General features: G+C 43.8%; 2 protein-coding genes across 4 annotated transcripts in view; one reads left to right on the plus strand and one right to left on the minus strand.

Moving 5' to 3' along the window:
* CAPZB (capping actin protein of muscle Z-line beta subunit) overlaps positions 1-4315 on the minus strand; it is a 52867-nt gene extending 48552 nt beyond the window's left edge. For 2 of the 3 annotated variants that reach the window (NM_001173529.2, NM_205437.3), the window contains exon 1: positions 4198-4313. In NM_001173529.2, the coding sequence (NP_001167000.1) occupies positions 4198-4200 (3 nt within the window). In that variant the 5' untranslated portion in view covers positions 4201-4313. Of the gene's footprint in view, positions 1-4197 lie in introns of all 3 variants that reach the window. The other variant, XM_015296835.4, reaches the window with a different exon arrangement.
* An 8431-nt stretch (positions 4316-12746) lies between these two features.
* Positions 12747-26627, plus strand: MINOS1 (mitochondrial inner membrane organizing system 1). Its single transcript, NM_001277905.2, has 4 exons — positions 12747-12826; positions 22887-22934; positions 23304-23413; positions 26381-26627. The coding sequence occupies exons 1-4, from the start codon at positions 12760-12762 to the stop codon at positions 26387-26389; spliced, it is 234 nt and encodes a 77-aa protein (NP_001264834.1). The 5' UTR covers positions 12747-12759; the 3' UTR covers positions 26390-26627.
* The last annotated feature ends 883 nt before the right edge of the window (positions 26628-27510 follow it).

The raw sequence follows: 27510 nt of genomic DNA on the forward strand, positions 1-27510 counted from the left end.
TCTTGAGCCCATCTCAAGTTGCCAGCACAGCCATCACACAGCTGCCTCAGCAAGCTTTTTTTAAATCCAGCTATTTCCCAAAGCAAAAAGGGGAAGCCAGGTTACAGGACATCACTTGCAAGCTCAGCACTTTAGCAAACACGGAAGATAGAAAGTATCACCTGAAAGAACACAAAATTCCCAGAGGAAATAAGAAGTATTTCATTAATGGTGGCTTGGATTGATGGCTTAAGGCAACCGCACAAAATCGTCTTAAGTGCTCTTTTTGTTCTTGTCTAGCTGATGGTGCTAAAATTCTCAGATCCCAGGTTCTGCTTTCGCCCAGACTGCTCACCCTCCCACTTTGCAACAAGGAGGTAATGGAAATCCCAAGGCACTGCACCAAGCAAGAACTCTGCTCTGCTTTCTATAACTGAAAGACCTGGAGGACATCCTCTCCGCAATCAGAAGAACAGCATCAGTAATGACTTGCTCTGCAGCACAGCTATGAACACTTAGAGCAATGTCTTATGGGTTGAAACCAAGAGGCAGGACTCCCAAATCAACCCCGTGCTGGTAAATAACACCGGTTACGTTGATGGAATACAAAGCAGCAAGGTTGAATTTGCATCAGCAGGAATAAAGCAGGTAATTTATGGGAAGGGCAGCCGGATAAGTCAAGTGCCTACAGATGCATTCTGCAATTCCTCAGCCCAGCTTGGACAAGGCAGCACACAGAGCACAAGCTCACAGCACACTGCACACTTCCACTCTAAATCCTAAAGGAGGACAGTGGGGCCAAAGAAGAGAACCAAATAATAGAAGGAAGTCTGATTCTCTGATGCCAAGGACTCAAGCCACCATTCGAGGAAACCGAGCACCACGTATTACCTAATGCAATTAAAGTAATTCTAAATAAAAGCCTATTTCAGACAACCACAGATAGGAAACAGATCCCATTCTGATTCCTGAAATCGGAGATTTGTTGCATCTAAAAAGCCAGAAGGATTGGGTTGCCATTCCATTTGGCATTACCCAGACAGAATCCATTGTGGAAAATTACAACTTTATAATTAGGAAGCAAGCAGAGCAGCTTCCTCAAGCATTCTCCATTTTCTCCTCATAATAAAACCACTCAGATAAAGCAGCAGGGAGACATCTTGAAAACTTGCTTGACCAGCACTCATCCTTAAATTCCTGTTCAAGTTAGAAAAGCTTTTTAAATAAGTAAATAAACAAACATAACCCAGCAAACAAACCCTGCACTACAGCACAGCTAGAGGGACCAGGAAGGTGGAAAAAGGTTTATAAGCGCCCAAGCATTCATTGCTCCTTCACACCACATGAATTCCTCTCACAATGGAAATTCAAACTTGAAATCCCATGGTTTTAAGTGTGGTTTTCTCCCTTCCTTGCTGGAAATGGCAAAGGATTAGGAAAAACGGGCAAACTGGGGGCAATACACATGCTTTGGGCCTTGTGCACAAGGAGAAGAGAGACAAAGGTTTGGTTGGGCATCCCAAACTCTTGAGAACTCCTAGCATAAATCAGGAGAAAAGAGTGAAATTATAATGCACAGTGACTGACTGAGGATACATATGAAAACAGAAAACCAGTTTCATTTTGAGCATCTTCAACTTTTGGAATTTTGCCCTTTGTCTGGAAAAAAACACTATCATTGCATTGTATAGAAGCAGGATAGGAAACCAGGCTTAGCACAGACCTGAACTCCAGCCCCAGCTGCCTGCGCAGTTACCTTCCAGGACTTCACACTTTGGCAGTAAGACTGCTAGCACTTCTGAAGACACTGAAACAGCTTCATGTTGAGATAAAACTCGAGGCAGCACAGCGATGATGTGCACCATCTCAAGGGGAGGAAAACAGCTCTACAATTTGAATTAGAGTAAGGAACCACTTCATTGTGACCAAACATACCTCCAAAAGGCAGGCAGAATTCTCCGTGCACAGCCTGGAGCTCATCAGCCATCCTTTGCATGGGAAACTCAACTGAGAAGTCCAGCTAACAACTGTAGAATGTGTCTTTCCCAAACAGAATCATTTAACTACTTATGTAATAAGCACTAAAAATAGTAATTCAAAAGAGTTAAACTGTGCTTTCATTCTGATTTATTCCAGATGTCAACTAATAAGATATCAGCATGTATATTTACCATATGAGGAAATCCCGACTGAAGAGCTCGTGGTTCAAATATTCTCAAGCCAAAGATTTAGCATCACTGCAGTGACAGCATTCCCTATCCCAACAATACCTGCCAACTTGATTACTTTGAGAATTTGCCTTTTAAGACAGCATTTATCTAAGCTCGTATACTTGGCTAACAAAACATGGAGTCTACAAAATAACTCAAACAAGGATTTCTCAGAAGGCACAAGGTGCAAAGGACATGCTGTAAGCACTGAAAACCTTCCCTGAGTTGATGCCATGGGTTTCCAGAGTGACACGATTAGAAACAGACTCAGAGTTCAAGAAGAAAGCGTTATCTTTAGTTGTTCAGTTTCACAAATCTTATATTGTTTTGGTAGCACCTGCATAAAACAGCAGCTGTGAGTGCCAGTGCCATTTTAGCTCCTTCATGCTCCATCTGAGTATTGTCTACTAAAGCAAAAGATCTTGGGGATACTCTAAATACTAGAAGGGAACTGAAGTTGAAACTGGGTGCCGGAATTGCACTGTCTGCATAACGCTGGTTCTAAGAGCAAGGTTTTATTAACACATCACCACAGCTCATTTGCCTCTTGCAACCAAGCCCGGTGACCTTTCTTGCAGTAGACCTGGATAAACCACACTCCAGTTGCCCCACTCTGTGAACAAGCCTTCAGGTGTGTACACAGCCACCACAACACACAAATAACGGGGTGGCTACCACAAGTTCCTACCTGAAGTCCACTCAACAGCTGAGTCTAACACAGTACTGGAGATCCTGGTCAGGTTTCTCCCGTGCCTACTGCTCTCCATGACTAAACATGAGAAATCAGAAGACAGCAAAAGCCTACAGCACTCACAAAACTTCTAAAGGGCTTGTGCTCTATCTCCCCTAAAGAGTGATAAAGTCACACACCTCAACTGAATTATTCTTACAGCATACTTTTGCATTCCCTTAAAAGCAGCAGGTATCACCACCGTCATTTTACATGAAACCTGCTCGTTTTCCTTCAGTTCTTTCTCTGTGAGGATTTCTGCTAAGGCAGAAGTCAGAACAGTTGGTTGGACTCCTGACTAATAAATCCTGCAGCAGGTCTCATGCACAAAGACTTTGGCCAGGCCTCTTGGTCTAACATTCACAGGTGAAGTTAGATGCTCCATCATGCCAATCCCATGCTCAGGTGCCAAGCACAGCTTTGCTCCAACGGGCACAGAATCTTGGACATAGGCATTCTTCACCTTCCACTAGAAAGCAAAGATCTTCATCCCGTGCTGTGTAAGTGGTGGAATCACTGGGACCTTCAGCCTCTGAAATTCTTACAGTTGAAGCAAAGGACTGATTACTCAACCAGTCTTTACAGACAAGTAGGTACATTTTTAACCTAACTGTAATTGAACAGACTTAAAAAACGTCAAACCACAAATTCCTGAGCAGTACCAAGCACTAGAGCAATTACAGCCCTGAAGGCACGCTGTGTTACAGGGGCTCGGCGGGCACCCCGCCAGGTGGGCCGGGCACAGCAGGACTGCTCCACCCTTACTGCTGGGTGCGCCCAGAGTGGACAGGAACCCCAGGGCTGCACCCCCTCCGCATACAGTACCAAAGGGAAACCAAAGGCTTTGTCCCTTGGGCGAGCTCATCCCGCCAGCACTGCGCAGCCGGACTGTGCTACGCGGCTGCAGAAGGCAAAGACTCCAACCCGAACCCTGGGAGCACCGCACACCGCAGCGGTGCCGCCCCGGACGGGCTCGGCCGCCCCGCACACCTCCGGTTCCTGGTTCCGCACAGCTGCGGTGGGACGCGGGGCTCGAGGCAGCGCTCCGCCCGCCTGTTCCGGCTCCGTTAGACGGCGGCAACGCGAGGCGCCAGACCCTACGGAACCCCGGGCCCTGCCCCACCGCCCCCCGCGGGGCCTGCCTCCACCGTGTATCCCCGGTGCAGGCCGCAGCCGGGGCCTCCCTCACCGCCGCCCCGGGGGAGGGAAAAGGAAGCGGTGGGGCGCGGCCGCGGAGCTGGAAGCGACGGGTCCCGGCGCTGCCCGCGCGACGCTCACCATGGCGGCTCGGCGGGGCTGCGCTGGGCGGTGGCAACGGCGGCGCCTCCCGGTCCCCTCCGCTCCGCTCTCCCTCCTTCCGAGGCAGGCCGCGGCCCTTTCACTTCCGCCGTTGCTTAGGAGTGAACTTCCGGGTCAGCGCCGCGCCGCCCTGCCCTCCCGCCGCAGTCCAACCAATCAGAGCGCGGCTCGCCGGCCATCGCCAAGTATGGAGCGCTGCGCGCATACGGGGCGGGAGAGATGGACGGAAGGAACCATTGCCAGCAGCGGGGCGGGGGGGGCAGTGCGAGGCGCTACCAACGTCAGCGCGGGGGTGGGGAAAGCTGAGACCGGAAGAAGCGCGGCCAATCAGGTGAAGGGGCGGGGCCTGCGGGAGCGCGCCGGCGCGCTGCTGTCGTGGCTCCGCCCGGATTGCCCGAACGCCTGAAACCGCCCCAAGGTGGAAGGGAGGGCAGCGCAGCGCTTAGCACCGCCAACTTACAGGGTTAGGTGTGCTGCCGGTCACTCCTCCATTCCCTCAGCCCCAAAGGACAGGTGATGAGGAATAGTCGGCTTCTGGCTAATTAAGGACAAGGCTAATTTGAACAGCAAGTGTCCAGCTTGCCTGGGAGCTTAGCTTTGATTCCGTAAAGCATGCTGTACCTGCTGGAAGGTGAGCAGGTGCTTGCACGTTTTGATGACTTCAGGGCTCAAGAAGCTGATACACGTCTCATCTGTGAAATAAAATCAGTGGGTCTGGGTGTACGTGTAAATAAAACATTTCTGCTTTCCTCTGACTGTCCTAGGAAGGAATCTATTCCTGAAATACTAACTTGCCTTTCAATGATCTCAGGTAAAACCAGCCCCTGTTTCTGACTGTCCTTCCTGTGCAGCCATGGCAGAGCATGTATGAGTCAATAGTGGCACAGCTCTCCTTTGCAGCTTTTTGGGAGCAATCTTTTGGGCTGTGCTTCACAAGAGCTTTGGTGCCAGGATCCCTGGAACCCTCTGCTGGTGCTCCCTGGCTCCTGCATTGCGGGCTTGGCCGTGGTGAGCCAAAAGCCCAGCTCTTGTTCTGTTTGCTTTCCTTCATTTGCTGTAGAAACTGGCAGTGCTGTCAAGTGGAGTCATGCATTGCTTCCTGCTCTGATGCAATGGTGTGAAACCACGGCCTGTGTGCACTTGTAATAGAACTTATGTATTCTCAAGGGAACTGCTTCATTTTTTCCTGGGAGGTGACGTTTTGTGGTACATCCGCCCGCCAGGAGATAGCCAAGGCCAAGCTCTGACTTTCCACTAAGACATTATCACAGATGTTTTTGGTTCAGCTGTGAATTTTAGTAGCTCTCAGATACCAAGCAGAACCTTCCAAGAGATGACAACTCGGGCTGTGCTCACTTCACTTAACAACACAGGGCAAAACAGCTGCAACTTTCAGGTTCAAGGCAACAAGCTGATTTCCAGGGATGTGACGTGTTAGCACGAGCTGCCCGGCAGCACGAAGTGGAACTGTTGGAGTTCAGCTTGCACAACACATGACCACATCCCCATGTAACAGCTATCACATGAATTATCAAACACAAACTGTCCTATTTGTTGATGGCTGTTGCTGTCACCCATTTTTCTAAGTTAGCCTTGGCCTACATTTGGTTGGTTCTGGGAGGCAAAGAGTGGAAAGCAGAAGAATGATAACCTCAGGGAAAAAAAAAAAAGGAGCTATGTTACTTCACAAACAAAAGCACATGAAAAAAACACTACCAAATAAACCCTAGGATGGGAAATAATGTCTAGTAGAAAGGCCACATGACCTCAAAAGGCATTTCCTGCTCTAGAGTCTCCAAATTCAATTCTTCGCCAGTACTGTTCAGCCTAACCTCCCTGACGCCACATTGTAACATGCAGCAATCCAAACGCATTCTATTTTCCAGTCCCCACATCCTTCAGTCCTTACATTCCTTCAGAGGTCCCTACCAGCAGTAATTAAGAAAAGGCCGCCTTCATTACTCAGTAGATTATTCCTTCCTCTTACAGGGTTGCACACATCTAACGTGCACATTTTCCTTGCAGCAGGGTCTGGGAGGACAGAGCAGATAAACTTGAAAACACATATTCTAAATGTCACAACTTTTGTTACAGAACTCGTGCAAACTCCTCGGTGACTGTTTTGCTTTTAGGTCTTACAGTTAATGAACAAAAAAGGTTTCTAGCTGCTTGCTGAAGACAGAGCAAAAGCAGATTGATGCAGCCTAGTATATTTTAAACAATTTGAGATCCGAATGAATGTTGATGCCAAGAGGATGTTTTTCTTACAAGAAGAAATACAAGCATCCTGGATTGTGTTTTCCTGCTAATAGGTATAAAGCAACATAAACAGCTGCTTTTTGTTTTCCCAAAAATATTTGCATTAAGAAGATCTGCAGATTTCTTTTGAAATTGATGTAACATCTTTTCAAATGAGGACCAGCTGCTTGCTTTGCTTGTTTATAGCAGGACATGCTTAAGGGAATGTTTCTGTTTGTTTATTAAGATGTAGGAGCAAGCTCTTCCTGGTAAGCTGCAATTTGCAGTGTGGAGATCTCAGCTGGCAGAAAGCCCCCTGTATGTAACTACAGTTGTGGCCATCCTACTTTCTGTTGCAGTTCCTGGAGGGGCTGACACAAAACAAAGCTAATTCAGTCTCTGAGTGGGAGACATTCAGTAGATCAGAGTGCTGTGAGGTAGCATTAGCTGCGCTCCAGGCTTCACCTTCCAGCATGGAGTCATCCACCTACAGCCAGGGTGTGCTCGAAAGGCTCAGCAGCAGGCATTACGCATCTTAGAATGAGGGCCTATAAACAAAGGAAGCAAACAATTATGTTAGTTGGTGGCTTAACAGCCCTACAACATCAGATTCATGTGTAATTAATAACAAGGCTTTTCATCTTTTAATCAGCAACTATAGAATACATATGCTTTCCCTGTACTTTTGATTATATTCAAGGAAGCAAAAGGAGAAATACTTTTTTTTTTTTAGCATTGTCACATTTAGCCAGAACTCCTTCAAACACGATATGCTTTTTATTTTATCCTCCTTGCATGTGTTGCATGCGTGGTGGAACACTGTTTATTTTGTATATTCCAGCATTTAGCCAGGACCAAAATGTGACTGAGAACATGCTTAGAAACCAGGTCCTAAAGAAAGCTTTAACGCTTCACCAAATACTCATTTTTTCCACTAAAGAAAAAGACATCTTAGACTTCTTCTTCTTCTTCTTCTTTCAGTCAGATTGCCCATTTTCTTTCATGTCCAGCTTGAGGCACTTGAAAGATATGTAAACTTTTTATTAGGGGTTCTCATAAATTGAATTTACTGCTGCAAGAGTCTCCACTTCCAGCAATGGTAAAGTTTAGCTTGCTGGTTTTTATTAGTCAGTCAGTAAACCAGCAGCATCACTTGATTTGAGGCTGAAAACTGAGCGTTTCTTGGAAACTAATATAGAAAAAAGGTACCTACAATGCTACCCAATGGTTTGGAATTTCGTATTCAAGCCACAGATAGTTCTCACTATGGAGATCTTTGTACACACTGTCAAAATAGCCACACAAACAATAAGAACTGCCTCCCTCCCATTCCAATTCCAAGGCAACTTTGCTGAGGGTACTCTTGCAATACAGTACAAGAGCTGATGAGAAAATCAAAATACAGTGTTCAGCAAAAAGCAACATGCTGTCTGTCCATTTGGAGGGGTTTGAGGCACTCCTCCTCCCATACCAAGAACGCTAAAACAAGGCTCCAAAACGAGACCCTTGGTCAGCATTCAGGCAGATATACTGCCTGCCTTAGAGGTTCATTTGAATGAAATATAAGGCAATACACTTAGCAGCCTGAAACGTCCATATAATTTTTTATTTCAGTCCAGAAGTAGCTGCCCACCTTCATGAGAACAGTGCCTTCAGAAGCACCCTGGAGTTATTTGCAGCCACACTCTTTCTGTGTCCCATAGATTTCCACCCAGTTGTGTTTCACAGAATGTGTGATGCCAATGGGCAAAAGTCAATGAGACGTATCTGAATCCTCACCACACAAAACCCAGCAGAGCCTGCTCACAAAAGGACCATGAAGCTTTCTTCAAATATCAGTCCCAAAAAGCAGACTGCAGAATTACTGAGATTGTTTGTTTTTCAGCATATGCCTCTTCATTGCGTATCCAAGGATGCTGTTTACTTCTGTGCTTGTGATTGCTCTTTTACCTTTATATTTTAAGCATAGAAAGTGCAATAGAAAAGACTTCTCAGAACAGTCTTTAGCCCGAGCGAAGAGTATAGAGAACATTCTTGTCAAACTTGGTCACTAACTGCAGTAATAATGTCTGCAGCCTGTCATTAAAAGAGAAGCAAGAAGAAGCTGATTAAACGCACCAGAAAGAAACAAAACTTTCCATTCCTTTACTTCTTCCTTGACATGCTGCACTTCATTGGAAGCGTGCTAATATATCAGCCAAAAGAGTTGTAAGGGCTTGGATTCCTTCTTAATACAATAGTCACGGTTCACTAGTTAGAATCTGCATAGAATTAGTCAGTGACACGGGCAAATGGAGAAAAAGTACTTAAAGAGCTGAGAAGGAGTGCTTTCTGCAGGATTATTTGTTAGACAATCTCTATCAGTACAGTGCAACAGTTCCTTTCCAATAATCAAACTAAAAAATGGATCACAAAGTAGCACACATCAAATGAAGATGTGTTGTGGTGGTGCTGATGCCATCAAAGGAGACAGCCAAAACACGGGAGTTAGCAAAAGCTCAGATCAGTCTTTCCATGCAAGTGCTTTCCTTCAGGTTCCTGAACCAAACTTCATATTCATGGCAAAAGCAGCTTAAAGCAGAATTAGCACAACGAGCTGTGACACATCTTGTTCCATTTTTTAAAGTTCCACTTCAATCAGCTGTACCTGACAACTGTAACCAGCAGTACTGCACCACTGAATATAACATTACATCAGCTTTGCAAAACTGGCATGAAAATACATTAGCACAGACGCAGGATGAACTTATTAATGTGAATGTAATCACTATGAAAGGGCTGAATGATCACTGCATCACAAGCTGTGTTTCCTAACGCAGTACCTCAGCCCTCAGCCTATTGTTCATCCCCACAGTATCTGAGTGCCTTCCACATAAAATCAATAAGAATAGCAAAGTAGACTAAATGGAGTCTCTGGCACTTTTCCCACTTGAAGGCAATGTCTTGCTGAGGGGAGGTTTCTTTTCCCTCAGAATTTGGATTTAGACTTCTTTTTGTTGTGGCTTGAGTAGCAAGGAGGCTTTCAAAGAAGAAAATAAGCATCAGTATCTGCTGGCAAACACTGGTTCTAAGTGTGAGGAAAAAAATAACTGAAGTGTTGACCAAGAGATATTTCCAGCCTGGGTTTCATTCTCTCTGTAACATGAAAGAAGCATTCTGAGGGCAAGTGGGGACCCACTATGGCTGTGTCAACCAATTCAAGCAGATAACTCCTACACTGCTGTCTTCTTATGCAGATTACTGCTGCTCTTGGCAGAAAAAAAATGTGTGTGGGAGGGGATTCATGTTATTTAAAAAATATGCGAGAACTTACATGTGTATTCTTTGGAAAAGAGGAGTTTGGGAACACATTTATGCCCAACAGGGAACTGACAAGAGAGATGCTATAGGACTGTTTGAAAACGTGCTTTGCACCAGAAGAGGTGATATACTCATCCCAGGCTGAAGTCAGGATTTAAAAGGAAGTCGGTTGTAGTTTTGTAACAAAAAAATATTGAGGTGAATATGAATTTGTTCCATATTGCATTATGCACAAGCTATGGCAAAGGGTGAAAAGACAAGTAACAGCCTAAAGAGTTGAGCTGTGGTTGGTGTAGCACCAGGGAGGCTCTCCAGCTGTGGGTACAAGCAGGGACTGTGCCCTCTGCAAGCTTCTGCACAGCTTCTTCCCTAGGGAAATACAATTCTTCCCAGTTCTGTCACTTGATTGCTTGATGGCCATCTGTTGAACAACAACCCACAGAGTATTTATGTCAATCCCTAATGTTTACCTGTGAACAATCCTATTATTGTAATACTTTAAGTGAGGCATACAATTAAGTCAACTGGTGATAGAAGATCTGAACCTCTTACAGTTAGATTTCCATCAGGGAAAGGTAGGGATTTTTGAAGCTTCATTCAGTGCCCATCCTCCTCTGTCTTTTCACATTTTTATTTTCTATGCTGACAAAAAGACTGGAAAGGAAGGAGAAGAGAGTGCAAGGGAAGAAGGGAGGGAAGGTAGCTCACGCCAGACTGCGAAATGTAAAACAGGTTTTTCAAAACCACGTGTTCTAAACATCACCTTGGAGTCATACAATAATAAATACTCGATATTAAACTGAGAGGGTCTAATTGCCAAGTAACTATAGCAATGGGGAGAAAAGGCTGTCTTTGGACACATTCTCTCCTGCCTTAGTTTTCCCTTGGGTGAGGGGGGGAGAAGGGGTGCAGAGAATGTGTTCTAGATCGTTAATGGATAACATTTTCCAGAGGCCCCTCTCATCAGTCGGTGACTCCAGGATTTAAAAGAAGCAGACATTTCTCAGAAGAAATCTGGACATCCAAAACAATTACACTGAACTATTCCATCTCCTTAGAAGGGATTTAAAGCATCAGGTTCCTGACACAAGGCTGTCAAAATACTTCAAGCCCCATTACAGAGCAACATGACCCTTTATAAATCGTCTTACAGGCCAACAGCTCCCTGCCACTTCCTTCATCCATGAAGAAACAGTGCATTCCAGCAACTCAAAAAGTCTGAAAACGAGTAAGTGTGAAGTGAGACTACACACTGGCAATAACAAATACCCAGCACAGGCCAAAGAGAAGACGGTATTTCTGGGTTGTTTTTAAAATATTGATTGCTAGAATTCAAACTGGGGGAAAAAAGAAAAGAATTATCTGGATGCTTCAAATATCTTTTCCCTCCTAATATTTTTCAGAGCTGAGCGTGCCTGGAAATAGAAGGGTGGAGCTGGCACACTGGGATGTACCACAGGATCAGCCGTTTCAAAAAAACACTCCTTCATCCAGTCAGGGAAAAAATTGCTTGATGCTGCTGGTATTTTTATAAGCAATTTGATGCGTGGCTCTATTTTTGATACTGACCCCAATGTGAAGTGATGCGAGTACAGTGGATGGGAAAGAGGAGAAAATGAGGTGCCCTTTACAGGAAAACAAGATTTGCCTTCTCCAGTGAAAGCTTTTAAAGCTGCAAGGGTTTGGTTTAACCATGTGCTTTCCAAAAACCTAAAAAAATGAATTAGGTTGTTAACTAAGTAAACATAAGAGCCAGTTATGAACATTTCATAATGTTCATGCTTTGGCAAAGGAGTTAAATCAATGCCTTCCATCATTGCTCTGGATCAAGAACAGTTACACCTTTAAGATAAACCAAAGTGCACAAATAATAATAAATAACTTCAGAAAATTTTCAACCACTTTGGGAAGTTCTGACATTTATTTGTCAGCTCAGTCTTTCTCTTACTTTTTAAAGAACAACCAGTTTTCTAAAAGCCTTCTCCCTAAGTTGAACTTCATCAAAACAAGTAAACGTTGTTAAAAATCCAGACTAACTTCAGTTATGATTACTTGAAAAGCACCCTTATTTTGTTTGTTTGTTTGTTTTTTAACATGGCTTCTAGAGAAAGACTTTCAGAAAAAAAAAAAAAAAAAGCAAAAAAAAAGCCTACGCAGTATTTGGAAGCTAAAATCCATTACAGTAAGCTTGAAACTATTTACACACACATTCCCAGTTCCACAACACTGCAGCCCACTTCAGGCTGCACCCAAGACTGGTGATTCACTTAAGCTCATAATTCATATCATACCTCTCCCACAAATCCTCACCCGAATGCTGCCATCATAACTTCCTGAATAGCACTATTTTCTTTCTGATTTTACTAAGTTGCTTTTCCTACATAAGGAAACAAGATGTAGGGCTGAGGCTGGCCTTAAGGAGGCAATGCCTAGGGTATCACTGAGGTTGGTGACTGCTTTCTACCTCATTTCAGGCCCTGAGGAGATGCTGAAGACAAGAGCTGTGCAGGATGAAGGTCCTCTGTGAGTCTTGCTGTGGAAACGGCTGTCTATGGGATGAAGTGAACCCTGTGAGAGATAGGACCCTACAGGAAAAAAGGGCTCTTACCGAACTAGAGGTGGGAGCCCTGAGGGGAGCAGCTCTGTGAGGTATGCCCTGGTGAAGGCCTGTGAGGAGATGAGGATGCTGCCCGATGGATCTGAGGCCTCACAAGGGCAAAGCAGGAGCCCTGGATGAAAAGATGGAGCCCAGGAGGGGCCGGAGCTTCGGAGCCGGGCACTGCGGGGAAGAGCAGCCCTTTTGGGGCCGGGGACTGTGGGGAGGAACGGCCTTGAGGAGCAGAGCCGGCATCGCGCCTTCCCGCCGGTAACCTTGACAACGGGTCGAGTGAAGTCTCGCGAGATTTCCTTTGCCGCCTCTAGCCCGCAGCGGAGAGTTTCGCGAGAATTGCTGTGAGGAGGAGGCGGTAGAGGCGCGGCCTGAGGTGGGAGGGGTCTGTCAAGATGGCGTCGGAGGGCGAGCTGGGCAGGAAGTGGGATCGTTGTCTGGCGGACTCCGCCGTCAAGCTGGGTAAGGGCGGGGAGGGCCCGGCGCAGGAGGAGGGCTTGGGGAGGAGCGGCGGCGGCTCGGTGTGCATCCCGGGGCTGTGCGCGCCGCCGCTCGGCAGGCTTTGCGGCGTGGCCGTGCCCGGCGGGAAGGGCCCTGTCCGGCCCTGTGCCCCCCTGGGGGCCCGGCCTAGGCCGCTGAGGGGCGGGCGGCGCAGCGGGGGGTTCTTCAGCTCCGTCCTCACCGGCAGGGCCGAGGAGCGGAGCGGCTGGAGAGAGCCCCCCAAGGTGACCTTGGCGGCGGGCACAGACCCCCGCCGGGCCCGCTGCTGTGCCCCCGCGCTGCTGCCCCCGGCCCGGCCCTGCCTCACCGCGGGCTGATGGCGGAGGGTCGGGTTTGACCTTTGCTTTCGCTCCCTGGGCTGAAGGTGAGTGGTGTCTGTGCGGAATACCGTCAGTACTCAGCCCAGATGGGCATTGCTGCATCCCTCCCTGCCACCACCTCGGTTTTGCCGTGATGGAAATCTGGGTTTAGAATTCTTTGTGTGCGAGGTGGGCTGTGTTTATTAAAAGCAATACGTGGTGTGGCACACTGATAGCTTTGACATGTGTTACATAGTACAGCATGCACGCTTTGACATTGAGCTTTCCATCCCATGTCCCAGCTCTGTACTCAGCTGTGCCTCTTCTTAAAGCGTAAGGATGTCTCTCCTTGTTTTCTTCTCTGCTTATTTGTCCTTAAGGTTAGGACCATGCATGTGTCTCAAGCAATTCACATGTAACAAGCCACTGATAGCGTTTCACATCAACCTGGGAGTTCTGTGAGTGATCAGAGCTTGTTTGTGTGGTTTGGTGATCTCCACATCAGTGTCTGAACCAGAGAGTGGTTGTGGCTTGTGGAAAAGAAACACGGTGATGTAGCACTTAAGGACATGGATTGAGGGGGCAGTATTGGTGGTAGGCAGACGGTTGGACTGGGTGATTGTAGAGGTCTTTTCCAACCTGAATGATCCTGTGGAAAGGGTGCTCCACAGCAAATCTTTAAACACTCTGTGTGGAGTGAGATGTGTCTGATATGGGAGGTGTGGGTGCCCTGTTGGTGCAAAAGTCTTTTTTTAGGAACATAAATAATATCTGAGAAATGTGAATGTTTATCTCTTGTTGCTCTAGTGGCCTTAAGCTTGAAAGCTGATGAGGAACTTGAGGCTTTAGTTGCCTAATACTTTTCCACTAGAAAAGATGTTTAATAATTTTAAGTAAACTGAATCTTCCATTGTTTATAACAGGCCTTTGAAAAGTGTCAAGTGCTCTGGAGCAGTGTTTTGTCTTCTGAAATTCTATTCAGGTTTGCCTGACAAACATGTCCAGATATGTTTATGTTTCCATACCATTGGTTGCTTTATCATAAAATATTAAGTATGCCAAATTATAAACAAGAGCTTGTTCCATGCTGCAGCTGTACGTGGAGGGGTCCTTTATATGCAAAGCCTCCCTGGGAGGCTGGAAGAAGCAGATTCAGATTTGGTTACAATGCAACATGCCTCTTTATCAGGCCTTTTGTTTTCATTGATGTTTTCTTCTGTCCAAAAGTGGTAATGGGGGAAATAAGACGTACTTAAAATTTCTATGTTACAGCTCAAGAGTTCCTGCTTGTTGTCTTCACAATGGCATTGAGTAGAGGTCTAAGTAAGATTCAAATTTATCAATACATTACCCCAGGATAGCAGATGAGCTGCACACTTTGATTTTATCCTTAGCTCTCCTTCTTGTTGTAGATACTAGATTAAAAGAACAGCAACCTCTTTTATGGCAATAACAGCAGATGGACTCACTGTGAACTCTGAAAACTGTAACACCCCAAAAGGTGCTTCCTATTGCAGTTGTTAGTGACTGAAGATGATGCTGGCCTTGAAAAGGGACGTGGCTTGGGCAAGCTGTTAACTGAGTCCTGGCAACGCCAACTCAGACTATCTCAGTGGAAATGATTATTTTCTCTGCAGGAGTTCAAAAACTTGCATGGTTGTGATGACTTTCTGTCATTGGAGTCTCCAATAAACTCTCAAGGGTGGTTGTTACAATGGAAAGAAAATCGATGAGCTTTTTCACTTGAGAATTTTGTCAGTTATGTGAGGTGTAGAAATGGACCAAATCCTCACTTCCTTGTTGGGTGCTGGCTTCCATCCTGTGTGTTCCATCACATCCCAAGCACTAGAGCAGGAAGTACCTTCTGAGCCAGTGGCTGGGAAAAAAGTGAACCTCGTGATTAGCTCTTCTTTTTCCCCTTTCAGATACTGTAACTAAAGTTGGACATTCAGTTTCTGAAGCTTTACAAGCCTGAGGGTTTTCCAACATCTCAGAACTGTAGCGACCAATAACTCCTCTGATTTAACGTGAGGGATGAAGGTCCACAGGCAGCAGAGGAGAGTACCTTTATAAGCAAAAGTAATAGCTGTGGGGCATGTGCAGCCTGTCCTGTATTATTAGTCTGTTAGGCTCCCCGCTGGTTTCTTCAAACAGTTTGTTTGTGTATGGCTATGTTGTCTGTAGTTATGCTGTACTGTTTTAGTTGGAGATGTCCTGTCTCTAAAACGTCCAAGATACATATTTATCTTAAGTTGTATCTTTTGAAATCCAGTGTTATATTTTTGACCTCTTGGTCACTACTTGTGTGCATCATGTAATTCAGTATTAAAAGTCCTTTTTTTCCTGTACAAAACAGACCTGTTGTCAGGTCTAGTGAAGAGAGTATTTCATTTCAAAGAGCTGGATGCTTTAAACCACTGTGTAAAATGTCAAAACATGGTTAAATGGGGCTTATGTGCTATCCTCCTTTTTAAGGAGACTGACATCTTTTTTGTTTTGTTTTGCTAATGATGAGGATGAGTCTAAATCTGGCTGCAAGCACAGTGTTCTGTGCACAGTGGGCTGCTTTGCGTGTCCTTGGCTAACCAGGGGGTTTCTCTGCTGAGTGATGCAGATCACACTGACTTTGGCTTTGCGGAGGCCTCAACTGAATTGCTTCCAACCCTACTGTTTAAAGGGTTTTAGTGGTGGTTTTGCTTTCTCTTTGCGTTGTTTTTTTTAACTAAGTGATAGTTTTTGCCTCTTTATTTAGAAAGACAGCTACTTGTAAAAGACTGGCAGAGTTGTTTTTCTGTTAGGCTATAATTTTGGACAAATGGGTATAATGTGCTGTTTTCAGAGCAGAGAGTGTGTATGTAAGTGGAGGTGGAATTTGTATGCATGTGTGTTGTTTTGTTTTGAAACTGTTGTAGTTTTACAGGTTTAAATGCTGCAATTTACCTGTAACCAAAAGGTAATCTAGGAAATCTATTTACTTTTTGGCTTGTATGTGAAGTTGCTGTGCTGACATGAGTTTATTTTTTTGCAGAAGATGAATGTTTTGAAGTATGTCTGTGTTTGACCAAGATTCAGCCTGCAAGCTTGTGAAGAACTCAGCATAGTAATGTCCATTTTCCTCTAATCCTCTGTTTTGACATCTGAAAATAAAATGTTTCTAATTCCCATTTAATAGGAATTTTTTAAGGGAAGAAGGCACTTTCAATTCTCCTGCAACCGTTACATGATTTCTTCTGGCTTGCATCATCTTGCCTGCTTGAATAGCTGTTTCTGTTAATGGCAAGGGTGAAATGGTATTGTTTGTGTCATTCCCCAGATTGAATTCGTCAGAAAGAGTCATTGTGTGGATTGCAATGTCAGTATTTTTAAATAATCCTTCACATGGTTATGAACAGGGCAAAGTCAGTCTATATAATGATAAAACTTAATTATACTTTCTAAAAACTGGATTAGACTTTGTCTAAATATACAAAAATCCTGAGATTCCTATTTTGAAGGTTTTGTTGGTTTTTTGGGTTTTTTTTTTTTTTTTGCTTGGCAATTGTAATGTGCCATTTAGTCTTAGTTACCAGGACAGAAGACGTGTTTTTCATTTGGGAATTTGGTTTTAATGCTGGAGAACACATATGTTATGCATGCACGCAACTGTGTTATGTGCCTTTGTTTGTAACCCCAGGTTCTTTTCCTCTGACTGTGAGGTGGCAGCTGGTTCTGTGTTTGGCTCGTGCCACCGTGCCAGGGAGCTGTAAGCAGTGCTATGGGGAGCCCTGCTGGTGCCTTCCTCCAGCAGCTCCTGCCAATACTTCTGGTGTGCCAGGAAACCCTAAGGAAGAGCTGTGGTGTCCATGTGATACTGCAGCCATTTGAAACCCCCTGACTTCATAAGATCTCCTCTGCTGGAAATGAATTCAAAGCGCACCAACTTCCTCATCCTCTGCATTAGTGCATTGTTAAGGTGTCAGCTGTGCCTTTTTTGGGAGTTGGCACATAGGGACACTGTCCAGCAGGAGGGGACTCCTGCCAAGTGGTGTCCTGAATCACTTGTTAGGTCCATGAGACGTGACAGCAGTGTGTGGGAGCAACTCCTTGTTCTTTGAGACTTATTTTTAATTCTGCCTAAATCAAGGCTGCTGGTACATGTTCAATAAGAATAAGCTATTAGCAGGAGATTTGAGAGGAATGCAGGCTGCTTTTTGGAGCATTTCTACTATGTGTTGCCATCTCTGCTTCTTGCTACATTGTCACTGTCCCTTAGTGGTGCCAATAGACATCAGTACTGGTCCGGCTGCGTTGGGTGGATGTGAAGGAGCATGGCTGCCAGAGAGTGCAACCCTGATTTGTGTCTAAAGGCTTCATGCAGTATTAAGAAGATCCTTTCTGCTGTCTGAATTTTTCACAGAGCTGCTTTTCTCTTTTCTCCTTACCCTCCAAAAGAGAGAAGGAGGAAATGTGTATGCCTTCTTGTCTCATTTGCCAGTGTGGGGATGAAGAGTTTCTTCTTAGGCTCTGAGATCGAGTGGCTGTGACCGCGTAGGAGATCACGGACTGAACTTGATACTCCCTGCTGCATGCAGTCTACGTGCAAAAGTGCTGATGTCTATCTAAGGTTTGCATCTGGGCAGCAATTAAACTGTGGGAGTGCTTAAGGGTCAAAGCAGCCCCCGAAAGCATGTCAGCCTTTTCATATTATATGGGTGTTTGAGTATTTTTATTCTGTCTTTCTGAGTATTCTGTGTTACTACAGTCAAATGCTACAAGAAAACAAAACATACTTTTTCCGGCTTCTTCCTCGAGTACTCGGAGTATGGTTTCACTGTGTTTTCTTCCAGTGTCCTTGCTCATTTTTCTGTGTGCAATGTAAACAGTCCACACAACAGGGGAGATGAGAATGAAAGCTTGAAGGTTGGTGTTTGAAGAAAATCTGACTCCTGCCATGGAAGACCTAGCAGTGAGTCTGCTTGGGATTAATTTTCTCCTGGTAAATCAGTGGTTGCGCGCTCTCAGACTTCAACTGGTGCATAGCCCTGCCCTGTAATGGCTCCAGTGTGTGAAGACGGCTCACTTTTGCACGATAGTTATCTATGTACATTGTCAAAGTCTTCTTTTAGGAGTGAGATGGGAGAAGGGTAGGATGGGACACCCTACAACAGGAAGGAAAGGATACTTTGCGAGCAGCCTGTTTTGAATACCTTAATTTTTCTTAAGTATTTAAAGCAAATTCTGTTGCTTCTGAGCTGATGCTTGCTTGATGCTTGGGCCTGTGAATGAGATGTGCCACTGAGCCTCGAAGCTGTTGCTGTCACTGTCCCCAGAAACCAACTGAGCTCTGTAGATTTTTCTTGATAGAAATGGAAGCTTTTTAGTCAGGAAGAAATCTCTGGTAGAACAAGTCCTTCACTGCTTCTGTTGAGTCTAGTCTATATGGAGGTGCTGCTTTGTTAGAACAAGAAGCCAAATTCCAGCAGTTGCTTCCTCATTTTACTGCAGTCACTTAGAAGAACTAAACATAAAATAACAGAACCTGAAGGAGAGGCTGAAGCTTTGTGTTCGGGAGAGGAAAATCATCTGATGACAAAAAAAATACAAAAACCAAACACAAACTATTAAGTAATTGAAAACCTTCCAGCTGCTATAGTAACGACAACACATTGCCAGATGTCAGCAAGCATTTTAATCCATCTATTTTAAAGCTTCGAGCTATTGGAGAAAAGGCTGCCTAGGTGTGGCAGCCTTCATAGCTGCTTCAGCCTGTCGCTACTTGGGTCGCAAGGAAAGAGTTGTGTGGTGTCACTGCTGGAGGCACTGTTGATTAAATTTATAGAAAAAGCTTTTCCCAGATGTTCTCCTGGGGCAGAAACCTCTCCTGAAGATCTGTGTTTCTCTACGAGACGCTTCTATGATGTCCCGTTGGGTATACTGTGTGTGTTCTTCTGTGTGTTAGATTGATTTGAGGTACTGTGACGTTTTTCTTGGAAGGTGTGTGAGTCAAAACAGCAGAAATAAAAGTTTCCAAGGGCAGCCTCTCTGCCTCACACCAGTTCTGTGTGGCTGTGCCCGTCCGTGCAGCCGGGGAGCCGAGTGCAGTGTCTGCAGAACCACCCTGTCCTCTGCTGACACTGACTGTAAATGAGTTTAAGCTGAGTTGATAGATGGAGGGTGGAAGAGGCTGCTTTCCTAGTTAAACATTTTAAACTGTCAGAGGAGGTGAAAAATGTGTTGTACCCTTTCCTGTGGCCTTTTCCTCCAAAGAGCCTGTCATGCAAGAGAGGGAGGGAAAATGTACCCAATGTGGCTCAAGCCCTTGGCTTTTCCATGTCCGTTTGTTTTTATTGTAAGGTAAACCTTTCATGTTTTATTGTTCTGAAGCTCAAGCCTGGCCTAGAGGTGCTGCTCTTTAGTAGAAACAGCTGCAGACCCAGTGTCCCCTGGTCAGGTGGGAGGCTCTTTGAAGCAACATGTTGCCTCTTTAAAAGGAAATTGAGCATGTGAGAACTTAAACCTGTAAAACTCATCAAGGGCTCTGCCATTGTTTATCTCTGTTGTAACTTTATATAGAATTAAAGCAAAATGCATTACTTCGCTTCCAAGAAAAGATGGTTCAGCTCCCCCTTGGTCTTGGAGACGCAGGAAATGACCACATAACCACAAATACTTTCTAGTGGAATGAAGATGAGTGACAAACTGTCCACAGGAATAGATTCTTAACCAGATGGGCTAAGAAGTGAAATGTAGCTCAACCGTCTGGTTTGAAGTTAAAAACCAATGTTTAAACCAACCAAGAAAAGAGCAAATGTTACATAAGCAGTGGCTACATGAGAGGGCAGATCTGAGCTCCTCTTACTGATAGGGGTGTTGGGGTCAGCCACAGCTTTCAGCACAGGTTGTTGCCTTTCCTAACCAAGAAATGAAATGAGCCCAATTGCTTTTGGGAACGGGCGTGCTAATAAACATCTTTTTGGGCTTTGTTTCTCAGGTTTCCTTCTTGTACAGAGAAAAAAAAAAGCCACAAAACATTACCTGGCAGATCTGTATTTCTCTGTAGTGTTTTCATTACTTAAAGCAAGGCCCTGGCTAATTTATCATCATTTTTCTTAACCAGTCGGCCACTGTACTTACCTTCCTGCCCAATGGGATGGAGTGATAGCATCTAAAACTCACACTTTGCGTTTTCATTGCAAAGGGAAATGCCAACAGGAAGCAGTGCTGTGCAGAGCCCTCACAACTGGGGGTGTTATTCTCACTTCTGAAGGAGAGAGGTGAAGAGAATTCCAAATAATGAAGATTTCTGAATGCGGTTGGAAAGAAAGTGTATGAACTACAGCTGCTTCTGTATTGTAGCTTTTTTAAGACAAGAACGTAACTGGTTTACCACCACACTGGTAAGAAGAATGTGGGTTTAACTGGTAATGGTGTCTGGAAAATGTGGTGACATTAGAAACTGCTTGGGCTGCGCATTGAGATGATGCAGAGTTTGTCATCCTTTAAATCATTTCTCATTGATTAGCTAAACTGTTTGAATTGGCAGAAGGGATCTTCTCTTGGACTGGAAGCATGGGACTCGTATTGCCTGCTGCAGGATAGGCCTTCTGAATGGGCAGTTCACACAGCACCTACTGCCCTCCTGACTGAATGTGACTTCCTCCAGAAAGTTAATTGTGACCTGCAGGACAATAGCTGCAAACAAAAAGGCAGTGTGTTGTAGGAAAAGGCAGTCAGGGAGGCAGGCCAGAGGACCCGACAGTTGTCTGTTGGATGAATTCTTGAAGATAGTAATTATCCCTAATAGCATAAACATTGTGCTAGAGCCAGCACCAGCTGTTTTATAGCAAAGGTACAGGAGGAAGGCTCTGCCTGGGGAGAGGGAGTGGAGGGTTTAGCGGGGATGAACTGCCGCTCTTTGTAATGCACAATGTCTCTTCCAGTCCAAGCAGAAATGCCAGTCAGTGACACAGGATGTTAGCTGTTTATACGACGTTCCCCCGAGTACTGCATCTCTTATTGTCTGAAGTGCAGAAAAAGCCCGAAGCTCTGCTCAGACCTTTGAGGAGCTGAGACTTTCTTTTAGCTGTGCACGTGATCAGAGTGAAAACCTGACCTTCTGTGAAGTGCTCGAAAACGTCTAGGGGAGGTATGTCAGGACTGCTTGGCAGGTGGTCAGAGTTCTCCTCTGCCATGGCATGTTTTGTGAGCCTGCTTGGAGCTGTAATGAGCTGGTAAAGCAGTGACTTGTAGTGCAATCGGAGCTCACGAAGACGTGTAGTACAATGAAAAGAGTTTGCAAAGGCAACTCTGACTGCCAGCTCTCGGTAAATACGGACAGTGGAGTCCTAGTGGGAGAGTTAGCTTAGGGAGTTTTATTCTATAGTCATCTCTTCTAATGCTTAAGGATTGTTAATCAAGGAAAAGCATGGGGTGCTTAGCTAATATACTAGTTAGTGCAGTGAATATTGCTTCAATAATCTGTGGCTCAGCAGGAGCCACCATTAGTGGACTTTCTGCAAGGAGAAAAGCTTTCAAGAGGAAAAGGAAGGTTAAGGAAAATATTAAATTAAAAAAAAACATTGAAAAAAGAACTTTACTCCTATATGCCAAGAGGGCATAGGATTCTTTGGTATTGTTCTGGGCACAACCCACTTAGTAATGCATTCAGCAGGAGCTGCAATAATGGTCGCATGCTTTTAGGACTATTTACATGGGGAAAAGAAAAGTAGTATCTTCTAATTAATGAAAGTGTATTCTTAAGTTAGATTGCTTGTACTGAAAGAGTTCAAAGCCCAAACAGGATGTGTTTGCTGCAAGACAAACCTGAAACTGCTGGGTATTTTGTAGTGAGCTCATGCATGCATGACTTTTTTTTTCTTTAAAACATTCTTTTCCTTCTGCACCTTATCTGAAATTCTTGTCTTGAGTGGATATAATTAAGGGTAGAATTTAGCCGCTGAACTCAGACTTTTCACCGTTATATTTATTGGGTTTTGAGAGGAATTTTGCAGACTTGCCTGAATTCTTGCAAAAAATCACACATGCACCTTCCAAAGAAAGCAAAAATTATTTTTAAATATGCCAGCTGAGTTCTTTAATGGTGCCGGATAAATGCTTTCAACTGCTGCAGTTATTTCTATATATAGGATAGGGATGTGAAAAGTCACTCATTCCTTTAAATGCGTTTAAATATGCTCCACAGTGAATGCTGTGGATGTGAAAGATAAGCAGCCCGGAGCTTGCTTTTGCAAGGTATAGAGTAACACAAAGCATCGACATTCTGCTGCCCTCAGGCCACACGTTGAAGTAGTTAACGTAGCGAGATAAACGAAATACAATAAGATATTCATCTGCAAAATCTGAAGCTCAAGGACACAATAAGTTTTCATTTAAGCAGTTCTCATTTACTGACAATGAGCCAAATAAATCTTAATTCCACATTGTGAATTGTGACACAAATTCAGGAAATTTTCCCAGGGATGAGAGTTTGTTTCCCAACTCCTTCTGATTATAAAGTTCTTACATATGTTAGGATTCTAATTTGAATGAGCTGCATATAATTACCGAAGAAAGTAAGAATTCTTTGTTTCAGAATCGCTTTTAAGAGCGCTTTTGTTTGGTGTGCTGAAATAACATGGGCTCTGATATTCCTGAGTCAGAACAAAGAGTGACTGCAAAGAACTAAATAATTTTCCATCTCTTTGTGTTATCTTTGGTCTTACTCACTGTATTTCTTCTTACAGGTGCTGGATTTGGGTTAGGAATTGTTTTCTCAGTCATCTTCTTCAAAAGTAAGTGCACTGCAGTCATCTTGATGGCTTGCTTTCCTAGCTCTTGTCTACCGTAGCTGCAGTTTAAAAGTGAGACATTTTTGAGGCATGTAGAACTTAATCAAGGTGTTAAGGCAATTAATTCATTATCAGCCATGTCTTTCAAGTTGAAATGAAGTTACCGAAGCTTTTAACTGTTGGGTAACAGAGCCATTGTATGTGGCATCTCTGAACTACTGTGATCAGCTCAAGTTCTAGAATTGCAGGAAATGCTGTGCCAAATTAATCTTAGTGTTTATGTAATAAGGCTATCATTTTCATATGAAATTAATGGCTTTTCGTGGTGTTTTTTTTTTTTTTTTTTTACCTTCTGTGTTTCTCTTCTCACAGGAAAGACATGGCCAATTGCATTTGGGTCTGGGATGGGGTTAGGAATGGCTTATTCCAATTGTCAACATGACTTCCAGTCTCCATATCTTCTCCATGGTAAATTTGTAAAAGTGAGTATCAGTACCAGTTACTAGTAACTGCTGGTAGCTTTGTGTAAGCTAGCATTAAATGGTACATCTAGGCGCTGTTTAAATGGATGTTTGTTGTACTTGATAGTAGAAACTTGTTTTGCTGTAGCAGGGGTGGGTTCCCTTCCTTGTTAGAAAGTCTTAATTTTACTGCTGAGCAGTAAATTTATTAGGCTGAATACATAACATTAGTGAAGGAGCTCCTGCAGGTAGGTTTTCCTGCCATAAGAAAATCCAAGTAATAAAAATAGATAAATGGGAGAGCTTAAAAAAAAAAAAATAATAATTCTGTCTTCAGCCTTTGAAATAGACAGCGTTGGAAGAAAGTGAAAGTCATGTCAAGTAGATCTGCCTGTGGAAGCTGATCTGTGATCTTTTTGTAGCAGGAAAGCATGAATCATTTCTAAGTTCTCATGTCTTTTTTGGCTGGATAATAATGTAGTAATAATTAAAAACATTTTAATGCACAATGTCTTGAAAAGAGAATGATTCAAATGACTTTGGTATTATCACTGACTGCACTGCAATAAAAATATTTCAAAATTAATTAGTAGGAATTAGGTTTACTCACAAGCTACCTGCAGTGCACTCGTGGTGTACTGAATACAAAGACTAACTCATTAATGTTATTTTTATTTCTTCATGTATAGAAGACAGGACTGTTTTTCTGGTAACTTGTTGTTGCATCTTAGAACAGAACAAAAATAGGGGAAGGAGCAGTATTTTGGCTCTGCAAAGCAATACAGTGTAAGAAGCACTGCAGAGGTACCAATGGAGAGCCACCCACTGGGGCATTGGTGGTTATTTGAGTACTTCAGAAAGCACTGAGTTAAAATATTCTGCCAGGACTGTTTTGTGGTCAGTAAACAGAATGCAGAAATTGACACTGTTTTCCTTTCTTCTTCTAATGAGGGAGACCTGATGGTATTGTTATGCTTTTTCCAAACACATCTAATGCATCTAGAGGTGAGAGGTGAAAGTTGAGTCCAGTCCTCCTTAGATTTACTTGGCACGTGAGCTTATGCCGGCCTTCCTCAACCTTACCAGGCACAGCTATTTGTGGTTATCTCCAGCTGCCTGTTAAGAAAGGGAAATAATAATAAGCTTCTTGAACTCCTACTTCAGAAAAACATCATTTGGATAGCGAGGCAGAGCAACTGTGACTTGGATCCAGCTGATACAACATTGCCAGCTATGGCCCAGTGCTGCTCCAGAATCAGAAGTCTGCGTATAGTTCTGGCCACATTTGTTCGTGTCAGAACTGCATTAGCTTTGTACGCCATCCTGAGCATATTCCTCCAGTTTAAAAATAGACTGGAACGAAATGTCTATAGCTGCATGTGAAGGACGAATGCCCTGCATACGCATTCTGAGAAAGCATTGTTCATTCAGTGATGCTTGTTACTAAGGATGTTGAGCAACAGAAAACTGACTTTCAGGTCAGCCTAGTAAGGGATTTTGTTTGGATTAAGGACTAATCTGTGCTTTGGAGCAAGGGTGGTCCTTTGGAGCATGAGGTAATTGAAAGGACACTTCACAGAAGAAGCGCAGCTGCCTCCATGGCACAAGACTAGACGAGTAGTTTCCAGCACACTGTCTCCACTAACTTTCTCTGGCACAAAGAGGCTGAACATCCTGGGAGGGAAGACGCAGATGAAGCCATCTAACAGTTAATGCCATTAATTCTCTCCAAAATGTCGTGTCATGGATAATGGATCCAGGGTTATTACAACAAAATTATTTCATTTCACTTGGTTAGGAGCATGGAAAATATTGTTGCATTATCACTCATCTGTTTCTTCCTAGAAAATACTGTTGTAACTGCAGTCTATAGGGCTTCCTTTTCAAAACTTAGTTGTTTTTTTAAAATGCTAGCTTCTCAAAATGTAAGATTCTGCAAGAAAATCAGCTTTATTAAGGGAGAAAAATGTAACGTGGATCAACTTGAATGAAATGATTTCTAGTTTTGTGACCTGACATGTTCATAAGGTCACAGGATAACTGAAGTTGAAAGGGGCTTCAGGAGGTCACCCAGGCTAACCTCCAAGCAGGGCCAACTGTGAGGTCAGAGCAGGTTGCTTGAGGCTTTATCCAGTCTGAATTCTTGATTCTTCAGGATCAAGTTCTTAATTCTGAATCCTATGTGAGAATGAGAGAGGATGGAGAACCTTCATCATAGCAAATAATCAGGAGATTCCAAAGTGACAGTGCGCCCACCCTAGCTGTAAATTGGATCATCGTTCTGCCCGCTGAGTTAGTAAACTGATCATGAAGCACTAACACCAATTCAAGAGCCATTCATCTAGAGCAAGAGACTTGCATAAAATGCATTAAAATTCTAATCTGTGATCATAAGATTCTGAGGGCTTGAAGACATTTGATCAAATGGATTTTACTGTGAATTCAGCTGATTTAAAATCAACATTTAGCCATTATTCCAAAGCTTAAAACTGCATAGCTGAGAATTACATGACCTAGTTATCATTGCAAAATGAAAACATATACAGATCAAATACCTGAAAAATTATTTGGCACGCACTAAAAAAATCCCACACAACAACAAAACTCCACCACTGTACGTTGATAACAATGTGGATTATGTTGATGTGCAAGAAGTTCAGCCATTGGAATCTTTTCTCCTGCCTTTGTGGCTTTAATTTCTGTTGGATATTTATTCAATCCATAAATAGTTAACTTGAGCAGTATTTTTTTTAAGTACCCAGATGACCAGAACAGAGGCTTATTTGCACAAAAGCATGGCACGTTGCTGGTATGAAAATAGCTGTGTAACTTCTCCCTCTTCAGCTTCTCAGTCTAGCAAAAGATGAAAACGTTAACCTACCTTCTGGAAATGTTACAAAGCTAAGAGGCTTGCTTTACATCGTGCAGCACCTTCCATGCGAAGAACCCAAATGGCTTTTTAATAATATAAGCCTTCTTACTTTACAGGAACAGTGACTAATGACTAAGACTACCCCAGTGGGAAGGAAGAAGAAATCAATGATTATTCCTCAGGAATACTGAAGTGCGCCTGGAATAAGCCAACATTCTTCAGTAATGATCACCAGTAACTCTTTATACTCCAACAAACTGTTTCTGTACACGGAACAAAGTTCTGTTTCTTGTTTTGTATCTTGTGTCTGGAAAGTGCAAGGAAGAGCTCTTCTGGGAAATAAATAAAACAAAAATGGCCTTCTCTGGTGTGCTGACTTTGTATGTGAGTGCAAGAGAGAGAGAATGGAAGGGGAGGACTTCATTTTGAGTACCTAGCAGCAGCTGTGACCACCTGGGTAAAGCCTCTCTGAGTGCTCTTCAGAAAAGACAGCCGTTGTATGTTGCTCTCCACTCTTGAAAGGCAGCCCCATCTAACATACAGTTCAAAGAAGCATTCCCACCTCATAAATCACCCACTAGACCCCTGCTGCTTGTGCTGGTGTTTGGAGAGGAATATAAATATTCCTATGTCCTGTTTGCGCAGTTGCCCTTCAAAACTGGAATTTTTGTCCTCTCCGAGTAGGCAGAATAGAAAAGAGCAAATCCCAACTGTGTGGCTGACTCAGTGAGCCAGCGTTGTCCCTTTGTAGCTTTGAGTCATGGGGTGATCCAAGCTTGGAACTTCCTTGGTATGGAGGGTGAATTAAACAGACGCACATGCTGCCTGGCTCAGAGCTTATGTTTCAGGTTTGATTGTTTTTTCACCCCTCTTCTGTTGGGAGAACATTTCAGTGTCTGGGAGTGGGTCACAAATATTTAAATCTCTTTATTGCCTTGGCAAGTCTCAGCTCTAAATGCTCCCTTCTGTTTTACATTTGCCCTACTCCTTGTAAATATTTGTTAGCGTGCAGCCTACTGCTCTACATCTAACTTGAGGTCTTTGCTGTTTTACTCAGCACAATTTTCTAGCGATTGAGATGGTTCTTAAGGACTTGTGTTCTTCCTCCCATGCTTGCTGCAAGGTATAAATCCATGACTCCCAGGACAGAAAGGAAATGGTATGGGTTGATACGAAGCTTTCCTCTCTTGCAAGCCTGTTCTGCTGCGGGGTGAGTGCAGGCAAACAGAAGAGTGACAACTCCTCT

The sequence above is a fragment of the Gallus gallus genome, chromosome 21 (genome assembly GCF_016699485.2).
Source record: "Gallus gallus isolate bGalGal1 chromosome 21, bGalGal1.mat.broiler.GRCg7b, whole genome shotgun sequence".
NCBI classification, from domain to species: Eukaryota; Metazoa; Chordata; class Aves; order Galliformes; family Phasianidae; genus Gallus; species Gallus gallus.